Source organism: Hippocampus guttulatus, chromosome 9 (genome assembly GCF_054856545.1).
Source record: "Hippocampus guttulatus isolate MCC_2025c chromosome 9, RoL_Hgut_1.0, whole genome shotgun sequence".
NCBI lineage: Eukaryota > Metazoa > Chordata > Actinopteri > Syngnathiformes > Syngnathidae > Hippocampus > Hippocampus guttulatus.
Genome location: NC_141269.1, coordinates 6,930,626 through 6,947,533, shown reverse-complemented (window position 1 = coordinate 6,947,533; position 16,908 = coordinate 6,930,626). Strand labels below are relative to the sequence as shown.

At 43.2% G+C, this 16,908-nt stretch overlaps 1 protein-coding gene across 3 annotated transcripts in view; it reads left to right on the top strand.

The window, feature by feature from the left end:
* The window catches only part of pkn1a (protein kinase N1a), a 35,127-nt gene that overhangs the window by 16,227 nt on the left and 1,992 nt on the right, over positions 1 to 16,908 (top strand). For 2 of the 3 annotated variants that reach the window (XM_086120157.1, XM_086120156.1), the window contains 20 exons: positions 3,847 to 4,041; positions 4,562 to 4,667; positions 4,738 to 4,886; positions 5,500 to 5,620; positions 7,697 to 7,842; positions 8,344 to 8,557; positions 8,634 to 8,828; positions 12,165 to 12,274; positions 12,431 to 12,574; positions 12,778 to 12,853; positions 13,586 to 13,721; positions 13,930 to 14,014; positions 14,668 to 14,747; positions 14,944 to 15,019; positions 15,153 to 15,244; positions 15,605 to 15,781; positions 16,186 to 16,248; positions 16,384 to 16,460; positions 16,544 to 16,686; positions 16,777 to 16,884. In XM_086120157.1, coding sequence (XP_085976283.1) covers positions 3,847 to 4,041; positions 4,562 to 4,667; positions 4,738 to 4,886; positions 5,500 to 5,620; positions 7,697 to 7,842; positions 8,344 to 8,557; positions 8,634 to 8,828; positions 12,165 to 12,274; positions 12,431 to 12,574; positions 12,778 to 12,853; positions 13,586 to 13,721; positions 13,930 to 14,014; positions 14,668 to 14,747; positions 14,944 to 15,019; positions 15,153 to 15,244; positions 15,605 to 15,781; positions 16,186 to 16,248; positions 16,384 to 16,460; positions 16,544 to 16,686; positions 16,777 to 16,884 — 2,493 coding nt within the window. Of the gene's footprint in view, positions 1 to 2,582; positions 2,690 to 3,846; positions 4,042 to 4,561; positions 4,668 to 4,737; positions 4,887 to 5,499; positions 5,621 to 7,696; positions 7,843 to 8,343; positions 8,558 to 8,633; positions 8,829 to 12,164; positions 12,275 to 12,430; positions 12,575 to 12,777; positions 12,854 to 13,585; positions 13,722 to 13,929; positions 14,015 to 14,667; positions 14,748 to 14,943; positions 15,020 to 15,152; positions 15,245 to 15,604; positions 15,782 to 16,185; positions 16,249 to 16,383; positions 16,461 to 16,543; positions 16,687 to 16,776; positions 16,885 to 16,908 lie in introns of those variants that run through there. The other variant, XM_086120155.1, reaches the window with a different exon arrangement.

The following is a 16,908-nucleotide window of genomic DNA, read 5'->3' as shown; positions in this document are numbered from 1 at the left end:
ATGTAGTCAAATGTCCATCCATTCATGTTTCCTCATTGTTTCATCTATTTTGGGAGGTCTTATTCCCTCTCCTCGCATCTATGCCTTGCAGTCATTCAGCTTGACATTCTGTGCAGGTTTGTTTTTTTATTTCCCCCGCCACTGAATGCTTCTAAATGTTGTGCGTGGCAGTAGAGGACAATCACTGCATTAAAAAAAAAAAAAAGAATAAAGTCAATAGTTCAAGCAAATCATATATGGTAGTGTTGGTCTTGTTTGTCTCTAACATATAATTTTCCGCCATTTACTTCACATCACCTGCACAGTCATGTTAGGCAAGTGACTATCCTTCCAGAAACTGAAAGCAACAAACTAGTTGCGAGTGAGTTGATTACTCTCCGGAGAGGTTGCTATCATTTGGTTAAATCCATATTGCCTACATAATTATAAGACACAGCCTTCTACATAACCTCATTCATTCTCAGGAAGTTGGTGTCTATCTCAGATGACTTAGCAGAAGACAAGACTACACCCTGGACTAGTTGCTGGTCCATCATAGCTCGCTTGATTTTCAATAGTGTCAGCCCATCCTGAATTTGAGTACTTGGAATACTCTGCATTAACACAGAATTGGGTGGAGTTCAGTAGCCTTGCTGTACTCGTACAAGTGTTCCTCTCCTGGTCTTAACCTGTACCATGTCTGGATTGAATGGTTGTCATCACGCATAAGGAACATAGTGACATGCTATTTCACACACATCAAACTTCGCTTTTCCCATCACATCTCAGTCCGGCCTGGGGCTTCGTTCCCTATTGCTCACACTGTCAAGTTCAATTAGCTCAGCGCTGCTTTGCCCAATGTTCCTTTAGTTCTCTTACAAAAAGCACAGGCTGAGTCATTTGTGCCGTGAGCTGTCAGCGTCTTTGTAAGGTAACACCGGGTCGAGGACCTGAGGGTGAAGGAGTTGAAAATTTCTTCTTTCCATTGGCTTGTAAAGTTGCAGGATAAGTTGGAGATTTGACCCAGTTTTGTTTTGTCAAACCATCTCAACGTCTTTCATGTTCCTGCTTCCTTGTTTGAGAATGAAGGGTAATGTAGTCCTACGAGCCTTATGTTGCAGGCAAACCAAACACGAGCTGAGTGTTTCTGGCGACACGTTTCCAATGTAATAATGTGGGAATGCCACCTAATTGAACGGTGTTTGTTTGTTTTTTTCTTCTTCTTTCTGCCTACATTCTTGCTGCTGGAGGCTGTAAATTTCCCCAGTGTGGGACAAATAAAGGATATCTTATCTTAAACTACATAGACAGCTTCCAATAGCTGCCAGAACTGAGCACAAAAGGTTGGTGCGTGCATTGACTTGTTTATAACTTTTGAACTGTCACCCAAGATAGCATTTAGCATTAGCCAAAGCGATAACAGAACCACTGGTCTCCAGATTGACTAGCGATGTTCAAAAAATGTTTATATCGTCTGGCAGAGGAGCCCCTCCTCTCCCCAGCTCGAAGGAACCACTGTCTAGTTGCGCGGTGAAAAAAAGCATGCGAGACACGCGGCGCTAACCGATATTTCATGCCCGGTCTGAAACTAGCATGATTGCGCAAAATCTATCAAATGAACGTATGTTGCAATTAGCACAATTAATAAATTATTTATCCCAATAAATAAATAAATAATGCGCCTTACAACCCAGTGTGCCTTATGTATGAAAAGCTTTCAAAATAGACCAGTTCATTGATATTACGCCAAATTATACGGTGTCCTTAATGGTCCGTAAAATACTGTGTGTATAACACCGAGCAGTACTTCTTGCTGTTTTGAACCCGCCCTCTCTTAAGTGTCCTGAAATTATTAGAGTAATAGCTATTATTGTTTTCATGGTACGAATGTAAGTTTCTGCCATATTTGTAAATGTGCTAATTTTTATAGCGAATACTGCCCTGAAGCTTCATTTGGAGAAAAAAAATTAAAAATTCTGTCCGAAGAATCGCAATTCAATCTTTCGCTGAAATCATTCAGCCCAAGTTCACTTTATTTTCTGTAAGCACTGTGCCTCTATCTATGAATGCCATAGGATTTTGTAAATGTGGAAAAATGAAGACATTCATTACAACTTTGCTCTCTGGCTTTGCACCAATACTTGGAAAATACATCCTTCCCTTGTTTCTACCCCCAAGATTTTACCAAATAAAAAGATAAGGATGCCCTCAGGACTGATTCCAGACGCCAGTGTTGACTTTACACTACCTCAGTGCGATGGATCTCCAAAATGATTTACGAAACCTTGTCCAGAGAGGAAATGTTCTTGATGTATGGACTGTCTGTCGCCCTTTTCTCTCTCTCTCTCTCTCTCTCTCTCTCTCTCTCTCTCTCTCTCTCTCTCTCTCTCTCTCTCTCTCTCTCTCTCTCTCTCTCTCTCTCTCTGCTGACAGCAGTGGCAAAGTTTGCAAAGGAAACAGGAAAGGCCTGAGCCGCTTGGTGTTGGGACGGATATCCTCTTCAGGAGCCGTGACCCCTCCCCTCTCACTTAACTCTCCCTATCTCCTTTTTATCGGGTTTCCCCACCTCCAAACAAGCTGCATTTTATCCACATTTAGACTCAGAAGGGCTCCGAAGGAGGGAGTTGTGTTCTTCTGTGATTTTCGGATCATTAAACCTGAGCAAACGATGTGTTGGCATGGCGATGAGGAGGATGAGGACAGCTCGGAGGTGATGTTTTGTCAGCTTGTTTGTTGGCTTTGTGTGTTCCTGTAATGGCAAATCGCGCTAGGGCCGGCTGTGATTAACGCTGTGAGTGTTCCTGGTGGATTGTCTTGGAACGAGCAGACTTAGTTCAGTTGAAATTTTGAACACGAAACAAGAGACACTTGTTCACAGGGACAGCTTTGTGACATTTTTCACAAGACAATCATCACGCGTCTGGTCGTTTATACACGAGGATGTAATGTTTATCCATCGTGTGGTCATTGGGAAAAAAAATCACTTCAAATAATGATGAACGAAGTAAATAGCATCTTTAATTTACATGGCAAGCCCTCACCATCCTTTTTGGTGGTATTTAATATTCAGTGGACTAGTTAGGACATCTCTCATGGTGTGACCTGCAGTTTGAATTGTTACTTTTGTGTCATGCAGTGAGAATAGATGTCTCCTTTTACCTCGTTATAATTGTCTTTTTAATTATCATTTCCTATTGAGTGACATAGACATGGTGAAAACCAAACTGAATTGCACCACTTGGTTGCAACCTTGCTGTAGAAAACAAAACTGCTGTTAAAAATGTAATTATCGTTGAGTGGTAAAAGCAAGACAATGATATGAGGGAAGGTGTTTCTTTAAGTGTATAACGGTAGTCAATTAGAGCAGAGGCCACTAATTGAGGGAATACTGAAGACACTCAATGGCTTGGGTTTTTGGTAAGATTACCACAATGGTTTTAAATATGAAATCTTGTTTTTCTTTTCCTTTTTACAATTTTTGCTTGCTTTCACTTTTGTGAATTTATTGTTGTATTGTGTTTTATATATTCAATAAAATAAACAAACAAAACATATACTTTCAGGCCAGTTCAGGAGCAAAAAAACGCCATGCTTTTCTGGCTTTAAACACACACCAAGTCATTCTACTTATCTGCATTCCTTTTCTCATGACTTGTCATTCGTACTCTTTTCCTCGAAAATCCCCCATCATTATCTCTCCCTCTCCATCTCCTTCCTTCCATTACATATCGCTGTATCCTGCCCATCATCTTTTCCTCTTCTGGTGAACTCGCCATCAACAGCTCCCCGCTACCAAATTGGGAGCTCTTGTCTTGTTGTCATATTTTATCGCAGCCTCAATTACATCTTTGCTCTCCTTCCCTCCAGAGTGACCCGGGCGGGCTGTCGGTACTGGAGCAACTGGGTCTGGACCAGAACTCTGACTTCTCCGACTCTAGCGTGCAGCAGCTTCTGGATGAGCAGCGCGAGAGGATTCGCCGGGAGATTCGCAAGGAGTTAAAGATTAAAGAAGGAGCCGAGAACCTGCGCAGGGCCACCACGGACAAGAGGAACGCTCAGCAGGTTGGCTTGGCAGCCCAAAAGTCATCAGCATGAAAAAAAATCGTACTTTTTGTGTGGAATAGAGCACAAAACAGATTTGGTTAAAAAAACAAACAAATCACAAATAGCTAATCCGGCGAAATTCATACATAAACTTCATCTTAACCCGTGAACGTTTTTTTTTTTTTCCAAATCCATTTCTTATGCAAGGACTTGACCTGAACTTTCAACATTAGAAAACAAGAATGTGTTTATGAATTACATTTGTACTGCTCCAGTCGGCCCGACGCTAATGAACCTCGTGTGGCCCGACATAGTAACGTAGTGGCCCACCGAGCGGATGTTAGAAATCACAAACTCAATTCCAATGAGACACGTCGCCAAAACAAATTTAGAGAATGACGTGCACTCTATTTGTGACACAGAGTCTATTTGAGTGACTGAGGAAATATGGTAATTACCACTGCTGGAATGATAAATGCTTGTCGTCCAGAATTTGAAACAACTAAAGCTCTCTAACTCCCTTGGTTGAATCATTCAGGTGGACACCCAGCTTCGGAGCTCCAATCGCAGGCTAGATAACCTTCATGCCCAGCTCCAAGAACTGGACGCTCACATTGTAGTGAAAGGAGGAGATGAGAGTAAAGGTAGGCTGTCAGCACGAATACTCTGCACGCTGTCAGTTTTACATCAACTCCGACTTTTCTCTTGTCCCAGATGAATGTCCTCAATCTCCTGGGGCGGAGAGCAGAACTTCAGCCCACAAGGAGCGCATTGCTGCCCTGGAGAGGCAGCTCAACATTGAGCTCAAAGTCAAGCAAGGAGTTGAGAACATGATCCCCATCTACGCCAATGGCTCCACCAAGGTACTTTACTAAACATTGTTCAGTCATCCTTGTATACTCTGGATGCCCGTACACAAAAATAGGAGCCGTTTACAACCGCTTTCACACGCAGAGAGATTCCACAAAGTAGCCGCATCAGAAACAAAACAGGAAATCGACCATAGCATTTCACAACAAAGGCGGAATATTGCCATACATAGGGGTAGCGTTTATCCCGCATATCATATATCATTAAAAAGTTTGATTGTGACATTGCAAGCGACATTCTTTTCAACAAGACGGGCCGGTAGAAGTGAGGATCAGCACTCGAGCTCTGCCACACACACACAAACTATACACTCACACACTTGCTCATTTGCAGTCGCACACTCTCTCAAATGCACACTCCCTAACATACACACATACAGACATTCACACACTTACACCCGTGCACTCACAACCACGGGTTCTCAACCTTGGAACCTGCTGACGCTACACTGGAATAGTAATCCGACAACGTATATAATCTCTATCCTCACTTCTCTAACGCTCGCCACATTGTTACCCTAAATCTGAAAATCTCTATTTGACTGAGAGTAGGAACGATATGGTGTAAAGGTCTGACCAAGTTTGACCTTCCTGTTTGTGTCATCAGGATAAGAAGATGCTGCAGACTGCCCAGCAGATGCTGCAGGACAGTAAAACCAAAATAGACATCATCCGCATGCAAATCCGCAAAGCTGTGCAGGCCACCGAGCACAACGACGACACACAGGGTAGGTGCAGGTTACCTCTGCCAAGGATGCTCACTTGTTAGCTAACAAGCGTATACAAAAATAATGACTCAAGTGACTATCACAAAACCTTAGAGGTGTCTTGCTCAGATGTTTTGTACGTTATGTGCCCTGACGGAGGGATCAATGCCATTTCATGGCAAGTGACTCACTTTGTGTCAGGCAATGAGTGCTGTCGGCAATTCCTACCCCTCTAATGGAATGAAAAAGGCCCAATTAATGACTTTGATCAGGTGGTGGATCACAGCTGAACAAATAATCATGAAAACCATGGAATACATGTACAGGAATAGAAAAAGGGCAGAAAATAATCAATTTTCTTTTGCATTTAAATCAGATTGCACTTTTCTGTGAAAACCTTTCTACAAGATGGTAGGGGGCTTATGAGGTGCCGTTGGGACTTGACAAGGTGTCCTTGTGGCTCTCTGTTTCTTTTCAAGTTCATCCCAAAAGTGTTTGACGGGCTTCCTCCAGACTGCACTCATCCAAGCTTTCCTTTTTGGACTCTGAGAACAGAAATGGGCCTTTCAAAAACAGTATCATTCATCCATGCATTCATTGTTCTGCCTGGAAGTATACTGTTAGTCCATGATAATAATAATAATAATAATAATAATAGATTTTATTTATAAGCGCCTTTCAAGACACCCAAGGACACTTTACAATAACAAAAAACACAAAACAATACGGGTTGAGCAGCGGCAGCCAAAACGCGCCAGCGTTCACTCAACCCGAAAGTCAGAAAGGATGATACAACGCAGTAAGATTGAGGCATATGACCCAATACTTTTGTCCATGTTGTATTGTCAATTCTGTCCTCTCATGCTTCAGCTTTTTTTTTTAAAGCTTCAATGCTCCCCTTACAGATGTGACGTGATGCTCTTCTCCTTCTCACAAGCCAATGTAGCATTCCAATAGTAGATGTTCTTATTTCAAGGTGAAATTAGATATCATTGCTTGATGAATTTATCATGCAATGTCATTGCCATCATGCGATGAATCCAATTGTCTTTTTTTCCCTTTCATGTCCCTTAAACGAAACAGATTTTCTCGCTTAACAGAATGTAGTTGTTAGGAATAATAAGCTTTCAGCTAATGACGTCAGCCCTCCCATTTTTCTTCCGTGCTGTGCTCCCACATAGATGATCTTAAGTTATTCTGGTTCATTTAAAGCACACACACACACACACACACACACACACACACACACACACACACACACACACACACACACACACACACACACACACACACACACACACACACACACACACACACAGGGGGTAGGTAGGTTGTGAGTCGAGTGTACACAGACGTCTCCAGGGACCACACCCTCTGGAGGGGTGATCTGCCAGAGTCCATGCTCAAGGCAGACCACCTTATTAGGAGATACAAGCACCCATAAGCCAACTCCACTCCCACTGCTCTTATTAACCCCCAAGCCCCCAACCTTATCACTCATGCGACATTTTGAACCGCTCACAAATCATAGACCTTTTTAATACTTTTTGAGATTTTTATCCATTTCAGCAGCTGGACAAAGTCAATTGCGTTATGCTTTGTTTTTCTCCTCCTATCTTATCCTCTTCATCTTCCACCTCCTTTTCTTCCACTCCCCTTGGTCCCTTATCTGCGCCATGAAGCGCATTACCCACTCTTGAGAGGCCCTGTCGAAGTGGACCACTCAGATGTTGGAGATGAGAATGACCACCGTGTCTAAAAGACTGTTTTTGCTCATATATTGTTAAAATCTGGCTTTAAAGAGAAAATTATCCTTTGAAAGATTTGAACGTTATGGAGGATGACAAATGTGCAATTCATAGATTGCAAACAAACCTCCAGGCTCGACTTGTTTCTTTTCCGTGTGCTTAATCCGTGACACTTATTCTTGATGTTATCATCACTTAGCATACCTCCGGGTGAGTGCTTCTCCATTAAAACTATTACCAAACAAGCAAACCAGGACGCTGTTGCCTCACCATGAACTGTGATGAGACAGAATTCCACTAAAACCTCCTGGATTGGAAATGTAACATGGTGTCTCTGATGTCACTCTAGGTAACCACGACATGTGTGGGGTGGAGCTTCGCATCGAGGAGCTGAGGCATCACTACAGGGTGGAACATGCTGTTGCTGAGGGAGCCAAAAACGTGCTTAGGCTCCTGGGGGCCAGCAAGGTTCATGACAAGAAAGCCCTTTCGGAGGTAAAGTTAGCTATTGATGCTTTTGTGTTTCCAAAAGAGGAGGCACCCTTCAGTTTACGATGGTTATATTTCTGACCTGCAACTGACTTTCAGACACATATTTAATGTAAGTCTGACTTTGCTACTGCGTTACAGTAGATTAATAATGACTACCGGTATGTTGCAATTTATTTGACCAATTAGGTAAAATGAGATCATTTCCCCCAATTCGTGGCACAGTGGTTCGGAATCACCCGTCTCGCAGATTCTGCGCATTTGAGCATACCACAATTCGAAATAACCAAAAAACGGAAATCTTCCTAGTGTGTTGACAATGATGTAAGATGACTTAAAATGATAACCATGGATTTACATTTTTATTTTTTTATTTTTTAATATTTGATGGCAAGCACTCCAGTGATCCAACATTTGTATACACACATTTATAAAGGTGATTTTCCTTAATATCCCCATTCTCTAAACATAATTTTTAAAGCTGCCTTGCTTCTTTTGTGTGCACAGGCACAGTCTCGACTGAGCGAGGCCTCTCAGCGCTTGGACCTGCTAAGGGATTCTCTGGACCACCGTCTGGCCGAGCTGCCTGAGGACCACCCCAAGGCCAACGTCATCAAAGAGGAGATGGTGCTGTCCTCTTCACCAGCCTTCAGCTCTCGCCATGGCGCCCCCTACATACACAACCAGTACAGCACCCTCAACAAACCCTCACCTCTCACAGGTATGAGACCAGAAACAAGACTCAATACCACCAGTCACGAGATTTTACTTTAAAACTGGTTCAACCGTGTGTGCAGGGACCTTGCAGGTGCAGCTGCTCGGCTGTGTTGGGTTGTTGGAGTTGGTCCCAGGGCGCAACAAGGGAACTGCTGTCATGTTACCCTGTTACAGCCCTGGAGATACACGGTCTTTCATGAGGGCCAACAAGGGACTCTACGGCCGGAGTGGTTCAGTCAGCGGAAAGACGCCGAGTAAGACAGAGGAGCTCTCTTGTAAGTACAACATAAAAGTTAATTCGAGCCTCGAGGTGACGTGTTTCCTGACCTTCGTTAAGGCAACATACATAAAAATAAAAAAATCTCAAAAGCACACCACCAAAAAATATATAGATTTTTTCTTTGGGGAGCAATTTTGCAAATCAGTGAATTTTAATTTTGGGGAATTGTTTTTTTTTATTAGTCAAGTCAAGTCAAGTCAACAGTATTTATAGAGCACTTTCAAACAGCCATCGCTGCATACAAAGTGCTGTACATGGAGCAATTTAACATGCACAATAAACAGTAAGACAAATCGGTAATAAAGGCGGTAGAAAGCACCAAACAGTAAAACCAAGAACAAATCTAAGTCATGCTGAGTCGAATGCCAAAGAATACAAGTGAGTTTTGACGAGGGTTTTGAAGATGGGCAGCGAGGAGGCTTGCCGAATGTTTAGTGGGAGGTCATTCCAGAGAGAGGGACCAGCAACAGAAAAGGCTCGATCCCCTCTGAGCCTCAGTTTAGTTCTTGGTACTTCTAATAAAGTCTGGTCCACAGACCTGAGGCGCCGGGCAGGTGTGTAGGGGCGGATGAGCTCAGAGAGGTAAGGTGGCGCGAGATTATTCAGAGATTTGAAAACAAATAAGAGGATCTTGAAAATAACTCTAAAATGAATGGGGAGCCAGTGAAGGGATGCCAGAGTAGGAGTTATGTGCTCCCTCTTACGAGTACCAGTCAAGAGGCGAGCGGCGGCATTCTGGACCAGCTGAAGGCGCTTAATGGAGGACTGGCTGACTCCAAAGTAAAGGGCATTGCAGTAATCGAGCCGGGATGTGACAAAGGCATGAATTACTGTCTCAAAGTGTTCATGTGAGAGGAGAGGTTTTATTTTGGCCAGCTGTCTAAGGTGAAAGAAGCTGGATTTAACAACGGCACCAATTTGCCGATCGAGTTTGAAATCACTGTCCAGTTTAAGGCCCAAGTTTGAGACTGTTGACTTAAGATAAGGAGACAGGGGGCCCAAGTCTACAGGATGGAATGTACAAGGGCCACTGGGACCAAACAATATCACCTCTGTCTTCTTTTCATTGAATCTCAAGAAATTTTGTGCCATCCAGGTTTTGATTTCTTCCAGACAGGATAGGAGTGGCCTTAATGAGAAGGCGTCTTTCTTGCTCAGTGGGACATAGATCTGGCAGTCATCTGCATAGCAGTGGAAGGGAATACCATGTTTCCTTAAGATGGAACCCAATGGGAGCAGATACAGCGAGAACAGCAGAGGCCCCAGAATTGAGCCCTGTGGAACACCACATGACAGGGGAGCAGTGCGTGACTCAGAGCAGCCAAGGCTGACACAGAAGGTTCTGTCAGCTAAATAGGACCTAAACCACTCAAGAGCACTGCCGCCAATGCCCACCAAGTGCTGCAAACGAGACAGCAGAATACTGTGATCCACTGTATCAAATGCTGCAGTTAAGTCCAATAAAACTAGACACACGTGGTCTCCAGAGTCATTTGCCAGGAGGATGTCATTAGAAACGCGTAACAGGGCTGACTCCGTGCTATGCATCGTCTTGAAACCTGACCGGAAGACCTCCAAGATGTTATGTTCATCCAAGAAAATTTTCAACTGCATGTGCACCACTTTTTCCAGAATTTTGGAAATGAAAGGCAGCTTGGAAATGGGCCTGAAACTTGACAGCACATCTGGATCAAGGCCAGCTTTCTTGATCAAGGGTTGGACCACAGCATGTTTAAACTGTTGGGGAACTACACCAGAAGAGAGGCTGCTGTTGATGATATCCAAGACTGATGCGCCAACACTCGGGAGAACCTCCTGAAAGAAGTGCGGGGGAAGAGAGTCGCAAGGGGAGCCAGATGGCTTTGTCTGGCGAACTACATCCTCCAAAAGCGCCAAGGACACAGTTTCAAAAGAATTTAGCACAGCTGAACATGGAACATGGACAGAGGGGTCAGATGCGGTATTTGAGACCGGAGTCCTAGCTGTAGAGACCTTATCAATGAAAAACTGAAGGAATCTGTTGCACATCTCGGGTGAAGAATCCGAGCAAGTAGGCAGAGGGGGTTTGAGTACAGAATCTATTGTTTTAAATAGTGCGCGTGGGTTGTGACGGTTAGCTTGAATAAGGTCCGACAGATATTCTCTTTTGGCCTCTTTTACTGTGAGCTGGTAGTTACGCCAGCAGTCTTTCCAAATTTGATAAGAGACATGCAATTTGTCATTTTTCCACTTGCGTTCGGCTTTGCGACACCCCTGCCTAGCTGCGCGGGTAATGTCGTTAAACCATGGCTCGGGTTTAGGTTTTGGGAGCACAGTTATTAGGTTAATTAATCCAAGCAATCGGAAACAAGGATTTATTAAGAAATACAAATGTGACAATATAATGAATGAACACTTTTTTTTTAAAGAACACTTAGGCATTGCGCTTTCCACCTTCTCCCATCTAATGGAAGAGCATTTAATTGTTCTGCCTGTGATCTTACATTGCTGGCATAGCTAGATGTACAAAGACATGTTTACAATTTATACATCATCATTTTTTGAGAAATTAAATGAAATTGGATAATTTCCTACATCACCACAAAGGGTATCTCCTGAAACGTGTCCCGGCATTCCATTGTACAATAGTTCTTGACAGAACAGTTTAATTGGCTCCATGACTCACCACAAAATGTATTAGTAGATCAGTATTTCCTACTGAAATGATTTGAAATTCCATTCATCTGTTCCAGCACCCAAACCCACCACATTTTTTGTCGCAGTTGTCCTGGTACCTCTGTAATACGAACAACTGGAAAAACATGAGTTTTTCTTTTTTTTTGCCCAAGCATGTTCTTTTGCTATCCCTGCACATTGCCACTGAAGCAAGTCAAACTGCATTACGTTTGCTAATATCAGATGTTGCATCTGGGCAATTTTGATATTGGCTCTATGATTGCGAGACAGGAAATCCGCACATTAGGCTGTCGGTGTTCTCACATCAGAAGTTACTCAACACCTTTTCTTTCCACAGCCACTTTCATCATTCATCTTTCATTATTCTACACATACACTCGAATAACTACCAAACATGCTTTTAAATATCTCCGCAATATTTTAAAATGGGTTTTAATCTTTCACGTCTTTGCAAAAAAAAGAGGAGCAATATATCCAACAGATTGACATTAAGTTTTTCGAGTCTGCCAGGTTTTGGGGAATCTTAAACTCAATAGCATAAACCAAGTGATCAAAACAACGCTGAATATGTGAAATGTGCTAATGCTTGGCCTTGTCAGCTTTTTGTGTAGGAATGTCACCTTGCATACTAAATATGCTGTATGTCTACGTGCAGCTGAGGTGAGCGCCGTGCTCAAGCTGGATAACACAGTGGTGGGCCAGACAGCATGGAAGACTGTCGGGGAGCAGGCGTGGGACCAGACCTTCACTGTGGAGCTGGAGAGGGTCAGTCACATAAAATTGATATTTAGTCTTATGTTGTACTGGGTTAAAAAAAAAGGGCTATTTTAATACAAGCTAAAGTCGGCATATTCAAAGTTTGGGCCCAAGTTATCATGTTCATTGAGTAAAAACTGCATGCGTTTTCCCTGCATGTTATAGTCGAGGGAGATGGAGATTGCGGTGTACTGGAAGGACTATCGCTCACTGTGTGCTGTGAAGTACCTGAAGCTGGAAGAGTTCCTGGACAATCAAAAGCACAGAGTTCAGCTGGAGCTGGAGCCTCAGGGCCTGCTGTTAGCTGAGGTAGAAAAACATTCATGATGTATGTACTGCAACCTAAATGTTCCGGTGAAGTAAAAATAAAATGTCTTCTAAATTTGGCACACCAAACAGAGGGGTATTATAAACAATGCTGCAAAATTTGAATGGTTAAAAAAAAAAGCCACGTATGTAGTATGAGGCTTCAAAATAATGAAAAATCAAGCTGGTCTCCGCTTGCTTTCCAGGTGACATTCTTCAATCCAGTTATTGAGAGAGTCCCTCGCCTACAAAGACAAAAGAAGATCTTCTCCAAGCAGCAAGGTGAGAACATCTCTTTGAATTGAATTGATTTTTAGCTGTCCCCACACGCTCATCATTCAGCAATCAATTCAATTTAGCTAATAGTAACCTCTAGTGGTTACCAATTTTCATTTACAGTGTTTTTGTTTAATGCAACAGATGGCATGGCATTCAGGGGGCACTTCATTAGGTACACATGAATGATCAAAATAGGTCCAACGCAAGAGTTGTATCAAATATTCCACTTTGTATGGCAACTTTTTTTTGATTAACACTGCAAGAGAGGTAGCAATTAACAATGTGTTTGTGTGTTGTAGCTTCATCAGGCAGTATTTCAATGCGTAACAATGAGTCTTCATGTCGATGATGACTCCTCAGGACAGGGTGCCCGTGCATTTCAAAAATCTCCACATTTAAGGCCTTAATTATCCCTAACATGGTCTTAATTATTTTTTCCAAATGCCATACTCCACACAGGAAGATTCAAACCATTAACCTTTGAACTCTGAGGCAGACGTGCTCACCACTACTTTGGGCAGCCAGTACCATAAAACAACATCCCCAATGCTTTTAAGAATTGAATGAATTTGATCAGAACGATGGTCATTTGGTCTTGTAGGAGATGCACTTTCACTGCGCATTTGTGCAACATCTAAAATTTTATTTTAAAAGTCAAGTTCAAAATGTCCAAATGCCTGCAGATACCCAAAAGAACCTTCATCAGCGGCGTGTGTACTTTGTTTATATTTCCAGGCAAAGCTTTCCTTCGAGCTCGCCAAATGAACGTCGACATCGGGACGTGGGTGAGACTTCTCCGAAACGCCATTCCCACTGTCAACAACTCTGGAACTTATAGTCCCAGTGCACACAACATGGCGTTCAATTCTGGGTGAGCCACACAGCACTGGCACGTGCCTGCCACTCATCTACATGTATCCATCAGCAACCCTCGAACCGTTATTTCCCTTTTTTTGTTGGAAGCATCCGCCCCCACGTCTAACCTTCCTTTTGTTTGTCTTCTTTCTGTTCATTTGTGCGTCTTCTCCTGCTGACATGCCGCGCATCGCTCTCCCCGGTGTCTCATTTGGCGCTTTCAGGGAGATCTCCATGGAGAAGCTAAGTCTGGATAGCGACTCGCCGATAAGGGCCGATTACAAACGAGATGCGGACATGCACACACCGGTGAGAGAGAGGGGGGCGGGGGGAGGTTTGTGTGTTTGTGTCTGGTATGGTTTGGTCCACACAATCGAATAAATATCATGTAGCATCCGTGTGACATCCAGTGGACAGAATTAGCAACAACAGTAACTTTTATTGAAAAATTGCACTCAACTGTTGGCTCTATTTTAATGATTGAGTCAAATGCCTTTGATAAAATGGACGCAAGGCAAACACGTACACACAAACACCATAAAGGCTCTTATCACGCTTGTGAATGCCCAGGAGACATTGATTAAATATACACATTTATTCGTATTATTTTCATTTGTATCAGTTTTTACATGGCAGTTCGGTTTAATAGTGGTTAGCACGTCACGGTTCAAATCTCAGTTCAGGTCCTCTTGTGTGGAGTTTGCATGTTCTCCCCATGCTCATGTGGGTTATCCTCCTACATCCCCAAAACATGCATGTTGATTGCAGACTATTCATTGTCCATAGGTGTGAATGGTAGATGATAGATTGTTCAACACGTTTTTGAAAAATGATAACCTCATGCCCTGAGAAAGTGCCTCAACAGCCCATGTTTGTGTGTCGCACGCCACGACATTGTTTTCTTGTCTTTTTATATGCGCCCTTGTTGTCTTCTCCTTCATTCCTCTCGTGTTCCCTGCCAGGACCGACCGCCAATCATCGAGCCCTTTACCCCCCCAGACCTCACCCCCGAGTGCCCTGTCCGAACCCCGTCTGTCATCAGGTATGCACTTTTGCATGCCGGAATGCATTATCCAGCACGCGCCATTTGTAACATACACTGACCGGTTACTTCTTTTGCTGCACAAGCTTCCAAGATCCGGTGTCTGTACTAATGACATGTAATGAAGCACCCAAAGTGTTATTTCTAGCAATGAATATAAATTAGTGTCTTGTCAAACCCTCCCTTATGTCTGCAGTAAGCAGAGGAAAGGCCCTCTGTCTCTCCAAGACTTCAGGCTGATAGCCGTGTTGGGCCGAGGCCATTTTGGAAAGGTACACTTACTTGGGGACCTCAGCCTCAACTGTCAAAAACCCTTGAATTAACTCATTCACGTCTTTTCAGACTTGGTCTAGAATTGGCTGGTACTGAATGAGTTAAATAACAATTTACATATCTTGTTTGCAGGTGCTGTTGTCCGAGTACAAAAAGACGGGCACCATGTTTGCTATTAAAGCTCTGAAGAAAGGCGATATTATAGCGCGTGATGAAGTTGAAAGGTATGTTGAACGCATTTCATTGCAGAATCCAATGTTGCCGGACTTTGAATGGCTGTCATGTTTTTGTCAATGTATCAAGTACCCAAAAGGTATTGTATTTGGATATATGACATGCATTCAGCCAATTCTGGCAAGGATCAGGAATTATAGTCACGTTACACATCCACTTGTTTGTGAAATTAGTAGAATGGCTTTTTTCAAAGACCCATTTTAGGAAATAGATAAAAGATTGACACAGTCAAGACAGGCACTCCAATCCAGAGAAAAAGAATTTCCATTCGAGACATTCACAAGTCGGCATTGCATAATATGTCCTTTCTCTTTCTGCCCCTTTTATTTTACTCACTACTCCTGATCCAGTCTGATGTGTGAGAAGCGCATCTTCGAGACGGTCAACATGTCACAGCACCCCTTCCTGGTCAACTTGTTTGCATGCTTCCAGACTCCAGAGCATGTGTGTTTTGTCATGGAGTACACGGCGGGAGGTGACCTGATGATGCACATCCACACCGACGTCTTCACCGAGCCACGAGCTGTGTACGTAACTAAATATTGCCACACATTACAATGATTTGCTGCCTTTCAAAGGTATGCCACAGCAAAAATGAAATTGACGCTTTGCAGGCAGAGGAGGAGAAATGTATAAATTAGTGCCTTCTACCCAGAACCAGCAAAGCGGTATTTTTCTGCAACTACGTGCGCTTTCACACAATGACATATTGCAATCAAATAATTAGATGGTGTCAGCATATGCGCTATTTTTCCTAATTTAAAAAATACATTTCAATGGGGAAAGATGATTTAAGATCTGAGTGTTTTGACTTACAAATGTGGTCATGCAACAAATTGCACTTGTATGTCAAAGCACCACTGTGCTGAGGATTCCATGATATGCCCCTGAAGTGCATGAGCGTAATCATGCATCTTTTGTTGAATTTCAGGTTTTATGCTGCCTGTGTGGTTCTTGGACTTCAGTTTTTGCATGACCATAAGATTGTGTACAGGTGAGTGGAACTCACAAAAAAGACACGCTCACTGCACTGCTTATTATTGTATCTGATTAGATTATAAAATTGGACTTTAATTTTGTGAATGATAACGATCATGATCCGAGATTCAGCAAACGTGTTCTCTTGTAGAGATTTGAAGCTGGACAACCTGCTGCTGGACACAGACGGCTACGTGAAGATTGCCGACTTTGGGCTGTGTAAAGAAGGTAAATATTGATTGGTTCCTGACAGATGGGGGAGCCGGTTTGGATAAGGGTCCTGTGATGCTCATCTTCATCCTGTCATATAGGCATGGGTTACGGGGACCGCACCAGCACGTTCTGTGGGACGCCAGAGTTTTTGGCTCCTGAGGTCCTGACTGATACATCCTACACCAGGGCAGTAGATTGGTGGGGGCTGGGAGTCCTCATTTATGAGATGTTGGTGGGAGAGGTGAGAATCACATTATTTTCACTCGCACGTCTTTCAGCCCTACATGACGTCATGATATGAACCCGCTCATTCCGCCTTGTGTTTTTGCAGTCACCGTTCCCAGGGGACGATGAAGAGGAGGTGTTTGACAGCATTGTAAATGACGAAGTCCGCTACCCGCGCTTCCTCTCAACCGAAGCCATTGGTATCATGAGACGGGTGAGGCTACACCCACGCACGCAA